Raw genomic sequence first — 12,845 nt, forward strand, 5'->3', positions numbered from 1 at the left:
AACAGTTGTTATCGAGTAGCAGCGGCGCTGGAACTTCACAGCTCTGTCCATTCTGTAGCAGGCAGAGCTGGTTACTGCAACGCTGTTTACTTCTGCTGCCGGAACTACTGATGGCTGGGGGTGCAGGGTGTCAGACCCACGCTAATCAAATTTTGATGGTCTATTCTGTGGATAGGCCATCATTACAAAAATCCTACAATATCCTTGTTAGGCTACATTCACACGACCGTATGTGTTTTGCGGTCCGCAAAACACTGATCCACAAAAAATACGGATGGCATCCGTATTGCATCAATTTTTTTAGCGGATCCATTATAACAATGCCTATCCTTGTTCGCAAAATGGACACGAATAGGACATGCTCTATATTGTTGCAGGTGCTACGGAACAGACATACGGATGCGGACAGCACACGTGTGCTGTCCGCATTTTTTGCGGTCCCAAACAGAACGGACAAGGAAACAAAATACGTTATTGTGCATGTAGCCTAAGTCTGAATGTCCTAATAACCTGAGGCTTCTGTGCATGTGTGAACAAACTCTTAGGCCTCTTTCACACGGGCGTCATGTTTTTGGCCCTGATAAGATGCGGGTGCGTCGCGGGAAAATGTGCGATTTTTCCGCGTGAGTGCAAAACATTTTAATGCGTTTTGCACGCGCGTGAGAAAAATCGGCATGTTTGATACCCAAGCCCGAACTTCTTCACAGAAGTTCGGGTTTGGGTTAGGTGTTGTGTAGATTGTATTATTTTCCCTTATAACATGGTTATAAGAGAAACTAATAGCATTATTAATACAGAATGCTTAGTACAATAGGGCTGGAGGGGTTAAAAAATAAAAATAAAAATTTAACTCACCTTAATCCTCTTGTTCGCGCAGCCCGTCTTCTCTTCTGTCTTCATCTGTGAGGAAAAGGACCTGTAGTGACGTCACTGCGCTCATCACATGGTCCATCACATGATCCAGCACCATGGTGATGGATCAAGTGATGGACCATGTGATGAGTGCAGTGAAGTTCATCATAGGTCCTTTGCCCAGGTCCTGAAGAAAGAAGAGAAGCCGGGCTGCGCGAACAAGTGGATTAAGGTGAGTTAAATCATTATTTTTTTTTTTTTAACCTTTCCAGCCCTATTGTACTATGCATTCTGTATAAAGAATGCTATTATATTCCCTTATAACCATGTTATAAGGGAATATAATAATGATCAGGTCCCCATCCCGATCGTCTCCTAGCAACCATGCGTGAAAATAGTACCGCATCCGCACTTGTTTGCGGATGCTTGCGATTTTCACACAGCCCTATTCACTTCTATGAGGCCTGCGTTGCGTGAAAAAAACACACAAAATAGAGCATGCTGCAATTTTCAAGCAACACAAAAGTAATGCGTGAAAATAACCACTGGTGTGCACAGCCCCAGAGAAATGAAAGGGTCCGGATTCATTGCGGGTGCAATGCGTTCACCTCACGCATTGTACCTGCGCGGAAAACTCGCCCGTGTGAAAGGGGCCTTACTCAGAAAGAGAAAAAAATAATAATTACTTCACACCTTATAACAGAGATCTATGTCTAATCCATTATTAGGAATGTGAGAGTCTTAGTACACACTGTATAAAGCAGATAAAGACCATTTGTCACATGATGATCTCCTGCTATGGCAGGACCAAATGATGAGTAATCGTGCCACAAAACTGCACGGAGTAGGCATCCACAAGGCTGTGCACAGGGGCATAGCTATAAGCGGTCTAGAGGAGGCAGTTGTACCAGGTTGCAGGTGCTGAGAATCCTCAAAGTCCTCTCTGCCCCGTAAGAAGATAGTATTAGAAATGACACATGGTCAGTAGGGGGCAATGATACAAATTCTGTATTGGGCACCAGGAGCCATACATTACGTCTCAGGCTTTCTTCTTTCTTTGGGTTGAGTACGACTTTCTTTATAATATCTGTATACACATAAAGTAAGGATGAAAAAGAAAACTCTTTTATGCATAAAGTGCGACCAGATCAGCTGTCATCATCCTTGTCTGTGGAGTAGTTTTCCTTAATAGTTTTTTTTTTCTTAATGCTCTGCATTTTATTGATTTAATAGTACTCAAGACATTGACAACCTTATAGACATCAAACCCACCACAGAGAAAGCAAAGAAAAGGTAAGCACTTCAACCCAAGCTCTGCCAAAGAGTTATGTAGTGTGCGTTCAAAGCCTCGTTATATGGTTGTTTTTCAAGTTTTCACTGATGATCAATATTGATGGAGGGCAAGATTATATAAAATGTATAATTAGATACACTAAGTAAAAATAGCAATGTAGAAAAAACATAAGAAAATATCTTATGACCACAAATATGTAAAGCTACTTTCACACTGGTGTTTTGGTTTCCGTTTCTGAGATCCGTTCAGGGCTCTCACAAGCGGACCAAAACAGATCAGTTTTGCCCTAATGCATTTGGAATGAATAAGTATCCGCTCAGAATGCATCAGTTTGCCTCCGTTCCACCTCCATTCCGCTCTAGAGGCGGACACCAAAACGCTTGCAGCGTTTTTTTGTCTGCCTGACAATGTGGAGGCAAACGGATCCGTCCTGGCACACGTCCTGTGCGATTTTCCCGCGCAAGTGCAAAACATTTTAATGCGTTTTGCATGCTCGTGAAAAAAATCGGCATGTTTGGTGCCCAAACACGAACTTCTTCACAGAAGTTCGGGTTTGGGTTAGGTGTTGTGTAGATTGTATTATTTTCCCTTATAACATGGTTATAAGGAAAAATAATAGCATTCTTAATACAGAATGCATAGTACAATAGGGCTGGAGGGGTTAAAAAAAAATTACAAATAATTTAACTCACCTTAATCCACTTGTCGCGCAGCCCGGCTTCTCTTCTGTCTCATCTGTGAGGAAAAGGACCTGTGGTCACGTCACTGCACTCATCACATGGTCCATCACATGATCCAGCACCACAGCGATGGATCATGTGATGGACCATGTGATGAGTGCAGTTATGTCATCATAGGTCCTTTGCCCAGGTCCTGAAGAAAGAAGAGAAGCCGGGCTGATTGAACAAGTGGATTAAGGTGAGTTAAATTATTATAAAAAAATTTTAACCCTTCCAGCCCTATTGTACTATGCATTCTGTATTAAGAATGCTATTATTTATATTAAACCTCAAGAATACCTACAACTCAATTTGATTCCCCTGTTGAAAAAGCTGAGGGCCAAAATTAAGATATGGCAAAAAATCGTGCCCGCAAGAGCGGATAGAATCTCTCTAATAAAAATGGTAGTGTTGCCCCAGGTTCTTTATGTCCTTCGCAACTCGCCTGTATGGATCACGGACAAGTATTTTAGATTGATAGAGCGGATGCTTAATGATCTATTATGGGGGAGGAAGCGCGTGAGACTGAAGGCACTCTATTTTTCCATGCCCTATAATCAGGGAGGTCTCAACCTCCCTTATTTTAAGGGCTATTTTGTGGCCTCTCAACTTTGCTTTTTTAATGATTGGGAAAGTAGCCATTTCTGCAACAGAGTGGTGAAAGACTCAGGTTTTTCGGATTTTTTTACTGTACTGGAGTCCGATTACTTATCAAATCCACAGATTGGGTATACACTCTTTTGCAGAATGGCTATAAAGACGTGGCTGGTTATAAGGAGCTGGTGTGGAGTCAAGGCATCACTTATCTGTACTCCATTATGGCATAACTCAAAGCTCTTGGAGTTAGGGGATTTGGGTTGTTGCCAGTATTGGAGGACTAAGAATGTTCAGTACTTATACCAGGTGGTTAGCGGCGGACAAATCCTGTCCCCGACGGAGCTAAGGCAAAGAACAAACCTGGGTGAGGTGGCTTGGTATGCATACTTTCAATTGAGGTCAGCACTTTCTAGTACTTTGAATAGTCACCTTTTTACTATAGATACTCCGCAATTTTTACATGACTTACTCTGTAAAAAAGCTGTCACGAGAATTAAAATATCACATTGTTATAGACACTTAATGAAAGGATTTTTTTTGGGTGTTCTTTCTCCAGGACAAAGATCCTGGTCTTCTGTACTTCTAGAGATGGGTCCCCCAGATTGGGAGAATATAGGGGAAAGTTTAAAATTTGTTTCACACAACTTTAATCACACTGTTGTACAATTTAATATTTTGCACAAAATATATGTGACACCTTTGTGGTTATATAGGAGAGGACTTAGAGTCTCCTCTGACTGCCCACGCTGTGGCGATTCCGAGGCAGATCATTTACATCTGTTTTGGGACTGCCCAATGGTGAGCAGCTATTGGAGATCGGTCCAAATTAACTTGGCTCGTAAACTTAATATTGCTATCCCTCTGTCCCCCAGGATATGGGTCCTGGGAGATTTATCAGAGGTTAATTACCAGCCTATAAAACGCCAACTATTGATTAAAGTAATGTTTTTGGCCAGGCTTCTCATTTCCAGATTATGGTTTTGCTCTTCTGCTCCAGACTGCAACCATTGGTTAAGCTTGGTTGAGAAAGTGAAAAGTTATGAGAGGATTTTGTATAAACAAAGAGGATCCTATCTAAAGTGGGGCAAACTGTGGGCAGACTGGGACAAGCTTAAATAATTAATCTGGGTTATTTTATTTTCTCTTTTTTTTTTTTTTTTCTTTCTCCTGCAAGGTGGGGGGGGGGGGGGGGGGCTGGGCGGGGTGGGTTGGGAACGATCCTATTGGTCCGGTCTTTTCTATATGAATCATAAATAGTAAAGGAGGTGAAGTTGCATTTGGGAACTGGAGTATCTCTAGGAATGCTGGGGGATGGCAGGACCTTCCGGCATTAAACAATGGTTAAAAATTTTTAAACAAACCAAAATTTTTAATTGAACCATGACACCGTGCCGGTTATGGGTGGGGACCCGGGGCCCGGGATATTGGGCAGCCCGGCGAATGGGTGTGCCCTAGGACGCGGCTCTCTCTGACAGACATGTGGCTCGACTGCAGGCAGTGATATGACACATGTTGTATGGGTACCAAGAGGTGTTCTCTTAGCGGGACAGAGCCGGTTTTAGGTAGTGCTCATGTTTACATCTTCCCTAAATGCCGGTGATCACCGAGTGATACTCGAGTTGAGTCCCTTTATATGCGAGACACTAGTGTGGACATATGTGAGCTACGGTTAAGTCGGGCATTAAACTCTTAATTTAACTACATGGGGATGAGGCAGCAAAATATGCAAGAGGTTCCTTCTCTACTGCGATGGAAGACTGCTGGACCCCCAAATTTGTTTTATGAAATGCTTGCGATCAAAGATCGCAGTAGGCCCGCTACGCACGGTTAATGTGAGCACTGGATGAATGGCTACATGATTGTCAATCCTGTCAATTTCCTCCCTATGATCGGGGGAGAGAGCACGGGGCGCGCGCTCGCTCCCTGGTTGCCGCCCGGGCTGAGGGCCCCTGACCTTTTTTTTTCCCTGTATAGACAATAATATGTCAAGTGGGATGCTCTGTGTGTTTGTTTTGCCTTATTAGGCTGTGGATGACGGACGTATCCCGCCTTTCCCCCAGCAAGTGAGATCTCCATTTGTACTTTTTTTGTCTCCATAAGTATGGATACTTGCATGAAATTATTCCTAATCATGTTACAAATCACAAATTTACAGACTGAAGGATTTTATAATATTATAATTGTAATATGGATATGAATTTTTGCATTATAAATTAATAAAACATATAAAAAAAAAAAAAAATGAATGCTATTATTTTCCCTTATAACCATGTTATAAGGAAAAATAATAATGATCAGGTCCCCATCCCGATTGTCTCCTAGCAACCGTGCGTGAAAATCGCACCGCATCCGCACTTGCTTGCAGATGCTTGCAATTTTCACGCAGCCCCGTTCACTTCTATGGGGCCTGCATTGCTTTAAAAACACATAAAATAGAGCATGCTGCGATTTTCATGCAACGCACAAGTAATGCGTTAAAATCACTGCTGGTGTGCACTGCCCCATAGAAATTAATACGTCCGGATTCAGTGCAGGTGCAATGCGTTCACCTCACGCATTGCACCCGAGCGGAAAACTCGCCTGTGTGAAAGGGGCCTTAGAGTATTCTTAGGCCCCTTTCACACGGGCGGGATTTCCGCGCGGGTGCAGTGCTTGAGGTGAACGCATTGCACCCGGACCAATTCAATTCTATGGGGCTGTGCATATGAGCGGTGATTTTCACGCATCACCGCTTCAGACCAGCTGTCATCATCCTTGTCTGTGGAGTAGTTTTCCTTTTAATCGTTTTTTTTTTTTTAATGCTATGCATTTTATTGATTTAATAGTACTCAAGACATTGACAACCTTATAGACATCAAACCCACCACAGAGAAAGCAAAGAAAAGGTAAGCACTTCAACCCAAGCTCTGCCAAAGAGTTATGTAGTGTGCGTTCAAAGCCTCGTTATATGGTTGTTTTTCAAGTTTTCACTGATGATCAATATTGATGGACGGCAAGATTATATAAAGTTTATAATTAGATATACTGAGTAAAAATAGCAATGTAGAAAAAACGTGAGAAAATATGATATCTTATGACCACAAATATGTAAGGCTACTTTCACACTGGTGTTTTGGTTTCCATCTGTGAGATCCGTTCAGGGCTCTCACAAGCGGTCCAAAACAGATCAGTTTTGCCCTAATGCATTCGGAATGGATAAGGATCTGCTCAGAAGACATCAGTTTGCCTCCGTTCCACCTCCATTCCGCTCTAGAGGCGGACTTGCTGCTTGCGTTTTTTTTGTCTGCCTGACGATGTGGAGGCAAACGGATCCGTCCTGGCACAGAATGTAAGTCAATGGGGACCGATACGTTTTCACTGACACAATATGGCACAATAGAAAACGTTTTTGGCAATGTTAAAGATAATACAAACGGATCCGATCTGAACGGATGCATGCGGTTGTATTATTGGTGTGGATTTGTCTGTGCAGATCCATGATGGATCCGCACCAAACGCGAGTGTCAAAGTAGCCTAAGATGAAAATGAAGTTCCATGCAAATGTCCGTAAACGAGATATATATTTATTGGCGCTTGGCATTTTAGTTGTCACATTTGATGACATTTTGTGTAAAAAAAGATAGAAAAATATTTTTTTTACAGAAAAAGGCAAAAAAAATTACTGTAGAAAAAACATAGTGAAGTAGTCTAGGCTCATACAAATAGCTGTTGCTGCAATTCTAAGCCAAACACAAGAGCCGATACAGAGAGAGAGAAAGAGAAGAGAAAATTATGAGTATTATTAGTATTATAGTGTTAATAAAAGTCCTTCCACTATACTTTACCACTGATCCACCCCTGGTTTGGCTTGTGTTTGTGGTTTCGGTCTCCGAGTGCATTTTTTGGGCCAAAGAAAGTATGTGTACTCCTATGTAATGCCACTAGACCAGTACAGGGAAAAACATTGGTATAAAAATGCCATGCAAAAACACCACTAAAATACACCAAAACACATTGCAGCTTCAAAAAAGCTAGTAGATGTCTAGAGGACGACAAAAACACCAGGCAATGAGGGAAACACTAGACCCAGTGCATACTGTATTTCCCAAAAATGTCATTGACTAAAAAAAATAAAAAATTAAAGGGTAAAAAACACCAGTACAAAAAATGTCCTGCTTATTATATTTCCCATATACTTCCATGCAAGTTGTGGAGCTGCAAAAATACTCAACCAAATGCACTGGCTATATGAAAGATGCTTAAGGAACATACAGTACTTTATGACATATTTGTGCAGTTTACGCTGTTTCACATTTTTCATATTGTAACTTTCCCATTAAGAGAACAGCTGGATGACTTCATTGAAATATCAAATACGGCAAAGAACTTTCAAAATAAGTAAGTAAGAACATTTTACAGCTAAATGTGCTAAAAAGTATAAAATGTATAAGAAATATAATGCGGTCTGCATTCAATTGGAATATACATCTTATGCAGTTGCCAGGGTTCCTGGATTTACTGAAACAATTGACTATAAAAAAAAAAAAAAAAACTTTGGGGCAAAAAACTACCAAGCTGCTAATCCTGTTGTGAGATCATCTTCACTTGGCATTTTTTTTTTTTAGATGTTTGATTTTAGATTCTGTATAAACAAAATCCACATAAAACATGCAGTGCAATGTTTTACTGGATCCCATATTGAAATATGTGACATCCATGTCAGCCAGCCTAAAACTTTCAATTTAAATTGTCATGTAAATCTTGTAGATTTTTACGTAGATTCTTAGATAGATTCATTGAGGATCCTTGACACTAGTGAATGTGTGGTTACAAGAGAGATCTCCGATACATTTAATGATCTGGGCATTAGCATAAGCAGGCAATTGAAAAGATGGTTTTTCAACCTTTGGATATAAACAATGAATGTTTCCATTCACTGGCAGCAAGCATAGATTTTGAAAATTGCGATTAATTTATACTCAAATTATATTGAAAGCTGAACTTTTACTCAAAACTGGAAACCCCATTAATGAGTCTTCTTTGTGTATGACATTAAATATACAGTATTAATATACCGCATTACACTGTAGCGCTGTCTCCATGTAACCTGTACCCATTTCTCTACTTCATTTCTAGGGATGACCGTCTTGACAGCTTCATTGATATTAAAAAGCCTGATGTTAAAACTGGGTAACTCTTCCTCTATTAGCTTTTTATGTTTTCTGCCATTATGGTAAGGCCTAAACATAGGGTTGAGAGTCATCATAACTGTCAATAGGAAAGTGGAGTAGTAGTCCATGACAGCTACTCCGGTCACTGCTTTTACTTTCCCATCATCCTCTACTGGGTGGAATCTACTTCTCCTTTACACAAGCTTTGATACATCTTTCCCCTCAATGCTTTGCAGCACAACAGTAGAGATAGCATTTTTGTTGAAACAACCTTAGGGTACAGAGAAGCATTGAGGTATATTTACTGAGCTATCCAAAATTCTGACTCAATTAGAGCCCAAAACACTGGCTTACATTCATGTGTTTTAGACACTGTTTGCACCTCGCTAGAAAATAGCACATAACTTAGAGGAAGGGTCATTCATTATTGGGATGGGCTTCCACTTCACCAGCATTTGACAAAATGCTGGTGCAAATGAAGCTAGCCACTAGGTGGGGTTAAAGGGTCTACCATGTCATAGCATGAGCTGCCAGTAACGGATTGGCCATAGATCCTACAGAGAAAATTTCCCGGTGGGCCGATGCCCAGAGGGTCACCTAATCCCTCCTCTTGGCCAAAAGCCAGGTACAAAAAGACCTGATGCACTCAGCATTAATTCATTTAGGCAGTATTATCTGGTATGTGGTATTATGTTTTGGCTGTGTTTGGGATCCGCTCCAGGTTTTAGCTTTAAACAATTGATGCAAAATAATGAACAAATATGCAAGTGTGAATGAGGCCATGCAAATTTTCGTGTAACTATGTGTAACCATGGCACCTAGCAGAGTGCTGACCAAAAAATAATAGTGAACATATATAAGGGAGACTTACCAAAGTAGTGTATCCAGACCGGGATGGCGTTATCCCAACGCGCGTTTCGGCATGCCTTCGTCAAGTGTGAATGAGGCCATGCAAATTTTCGTGCAGACTTTCAGTACAAGGGGTGAATTCTGAAGCATTTCATAGGTAATCTTAAACAGATAGGACATTGTAAATTGATTGATTCTTCTATTTTTTTTTCAGAACTAAAAATATTGATAACTTAATCGATATTAAAACTCCTACTGTGAATAAAGGGTAAGAGAGATTGGGCTTCCCTAGATATGCAATTTTCTTACATATGTTGCTGTCATCTTGTCATGTTCTTGCAACTATGGAGCAATGTAGTAAAGGTAGTTTATTACCAGTTTTATTCCGAGTCTGCTGTTGTCTTAAAATTCTGAATCTTCTGAACACTATTCTGGGCGTTATTGCTGGTTGAGAGGGAAATGCTGTAGGACATATATATGACATAACATAATAATTAATACCGAAATAAGACCAACGTTGATACCCAAAACTACAATGAGTCAATGCAACACATGTTGCGGCAAAATAAAGGGGGTCAACTATTGTAAAGTACAAAAAAGTACCAGCTCCTTTAACAAAACAACGACCTACAAGATTTGAAGCCAAAGGTACAAATGCAAGAAAATATATAAACTTTAATAAATAACATGATTACATACATGACGTTACGTTAAAAAGAAGTAGCAGCAGGAAAAACCACCATCCCGGTGGTACATTACATAAAAAATAATAATAATGTATATATGCCAATCACAAATCTACAGTATATATAGTATGTGGTAAAGTCTCCTATATGAATACGTTCAATATCCCTGTATAGGACAAGAAAGTCACTACCAGGGAAGGGACCACAGTCAGACCTGCAAAAATAGCTGGACCATATGGAAACTATGTGTAACCATGGCACCTAGCGGACTGCTGACCAAAAAATAATAGTGAACATATATAAGGGAGACTTACCAAACAAAGTAGTGTATCCAGACCGGGATGGCGTTACCCCAACGCACGTTTCGGCGTGCCTTCGTCAAGCGTGAATGGGGCCATGCACATTTTCGTGCAGACTTTCAGTACAAGGGGTGAATTCTGAAGCATTTCATAGGCGATCTTAAAACAGATAGGACATTGTAACATGATTGATTCTTTTTGTAACATGATTGATTCTTCTTCTTTTTTTCAGAACTAAAAATATTGATAACTTAATCGATATTAAAACTCCTACTGTGAATAAAGGGTAAGAGAGATTGGGCTTCCCTAGATATGCAATTTTCTTACATATGTTGCTGTCATCTTGTCATGTTCTTGAAACTATAGAGCAATGTAGTAAAGGTAGTTTATTACCAGTTTTATTCCGAGTCTGCTGTTGTCTTAAAATGAATCTTCTGGACAATATTGCTGGTTGAAAGGGAAATGCTGTAGGACTAGGACATATATATGACATAACTCTAAAATGTAAATTTTTGGAGCTTACACTAAATGTCCACACATTGCACAAAAAGTATTTTTGGGACACCGCCAATCAGCTATTCTAAGGGTTAACGGAGCTCCAGTGAATGGAGCGTCATCTTCAAAGTTTAACTGTGCGCCATTTCCCTCATGGTGATGGTGCAGTGTAACTACAGCTGCTCGTCCCATTCACATTAATTAGAAGATCAGCTGGAATTATACTGCACTGCTGCTATAATCCATAATCTGTTGATCAGAACGAGAGGGAGAGAGTAGCAAAGGGGCACAGAGTTGCTGGGACCCACCCTCAGTGCACTTATCTGATAATTTGCATATGGATTGAAAGTACTTTTTATCCACAATGAAGTAACTGAAGATTAATTAAATTATTACATTCAGCTGAGCTAACCTTACAAGGCATTAAACCTAGTTCAGCCATGAGTTTCCAGGTGAACAGCCCCCTCCCCCCAACAACTTCTTTGCAACCCCCTCCTTTGGCTAGTCAAAATTGCTGTTTGTTAAGGGGGCCATGACAATAAAATCTTTTAGTCCTCCTTCTGAGTTTGGGCCCCAAGCAGTCACTTCCCCTATAGCTACGCCTCTGCATGCTGCATAACCATTTCTTCCTGTTGACCACTCCATGCCAGCTTTTTAGAAAAGTCGCCAGTGGGGCTTACAAAGGGAGAAAAGTTATACATTTTTGTGCGGAATGGGATTTGCACCAAATCTGTATCTTTTCTACATCAGAAAACGTGGGTAGTGCATTAAAGGGGTATTTATCTCCTATCCACAGGGCATAGCTATTCGATCGGTGAGGACCTTCCATTGGTACCCCCACTGATCATGAAAACTGAGGCCCATACCCCATGGAGCCCCCCTGAAATGGAAGGAGCGGCGGGTCAAAAAAGCGCAAAATCGCTCCATTAATTTCTATGGGAGTGCCGGAGATAGTTGCGTACAGCTCTCAGCTACTGTATCTCTGGCGTTCCCATAGAAATAAATGGAGCTGTGACGTGCTTTTCCAACCAGCCACGTCATCCATTTCAGGGGGGCTCCATGGGGTACGGCTCCCCTGCTGTTGTGATCGGTGGGGATCCCAGCAGTAGGAACCCCACCGATCTGATAGTTATCCTCTATCCCATAGATAGGAGAAAACTTTCTATACCTGGAATACTCCTTTAATATATCCCCCCTTAGTGTCATAGTTAGCACTGGGGGAGTTTATTAATTATAAAAAAAAATTGTATTTTTTAGTGCAATATACTTATATTCTAAAAAGTTCATCATAATTAAAATATACTATTGTAAGCATTTTGTAATTTTAGCCATTAATGTTTTCATATTCATGTTTCTTTTGCATTTTATAATTTAAGAAGTCTAGATCTGGATGACCTCATTGCCATAAGCAGAGATGGAAATAAAGGGTAAGAAATAGAATTATATTCATAAATGAAATTAAAATTAAATAATTTACAATGACCTTATGGTAGAGTACTTGGGGAAAATCAAATAGAATTACCTCGGAACTAATTGATGGAAAACCCTCATAACTTAAAAATACACATTTAAAAAAATATATAAAATCCTCGGAACACAGACTAAAACAAAACTAAAACATCCCAAGCCAATCAAAAACATAGACGGTCCATAAACACACTAATTAAGTAAAATAGTTTCATGAAAACAGTCACTATATGAATAGTCAGCTCCCCACTCTGTGACCGGAGAGTAGCAGGGTCTCCTTGCAGCTTCCTCCATCCTTATGGTCAGTGTGTGTTCTCACATCACAGCAGGGAAGCTGCAAGGAGACCCTGCTACTCTTCGGTCACAGAGTGGGGAGCTGACTATCCATATTTTTATGAAACGATGTTTTGCATTAATAGGCTTATGGACCTTCTATG

At 40.5% G+C, this 12,845-nt stretch overlaps 1 protein-coding gene across 4 annotated transcripts in view; it reads left to right on the plus strand.

Annotated features, from left to right (window-relative positions):
- The window catches only part of SCEL (sciellin), a 116,981-nt gene that overhangs the window by 81,016 nt on the left and 23,120 nt on the right, over positions 1-12,845 (plus strand). For 3 of the 4 annotated variants that reach the window (XM_044285241.1, XM_044285242.1, XM_044285244.1), the window contains 7 exons: positions 2,086-2,145; positions 6,288-6,347; positions 7,783-7,839; positions 8,578-8,631; positions 9,676-9,729; positions 10,679-10,732; positions 12,318-12,368. In XM_044285241.1, the coding sequence (XP_044141176.1) occupies positions 2,086-2,145; positions 6,288-6,347; positions 7,783-7,839; positions 8,578-8,631; positions 9,676-9,729; positions 10,679-10,732; positions 12,318-12,368 (390 nt within the window). The remainder of the gene's footprint in view (positions 1-2,085; positions 2,146-6,287; positions 6,348-7,782; positions 7,840-8,577; positions 8,632-9,675; positions 9,730-10,678; positions 10,733-12,317; positions 12,369-12,845) is intronic. The other variant, XM_044285243.1, reaches the window with a different exon arrangement.

Source organism: Bufo gargarizans, chromosome 3, assembly GCF_014858855.1.
Source record: "Bufo gargarizans isolate SCDJY-AF-19 chromosome 3, ASM1485885v1, whole genome shotgun sequence".
Lineage (NCBI taxonomy): Eukaryota > Metazoa > Chordata > Amphibia > Anura > Bufonidae > Bufo > Bufo gargarizans.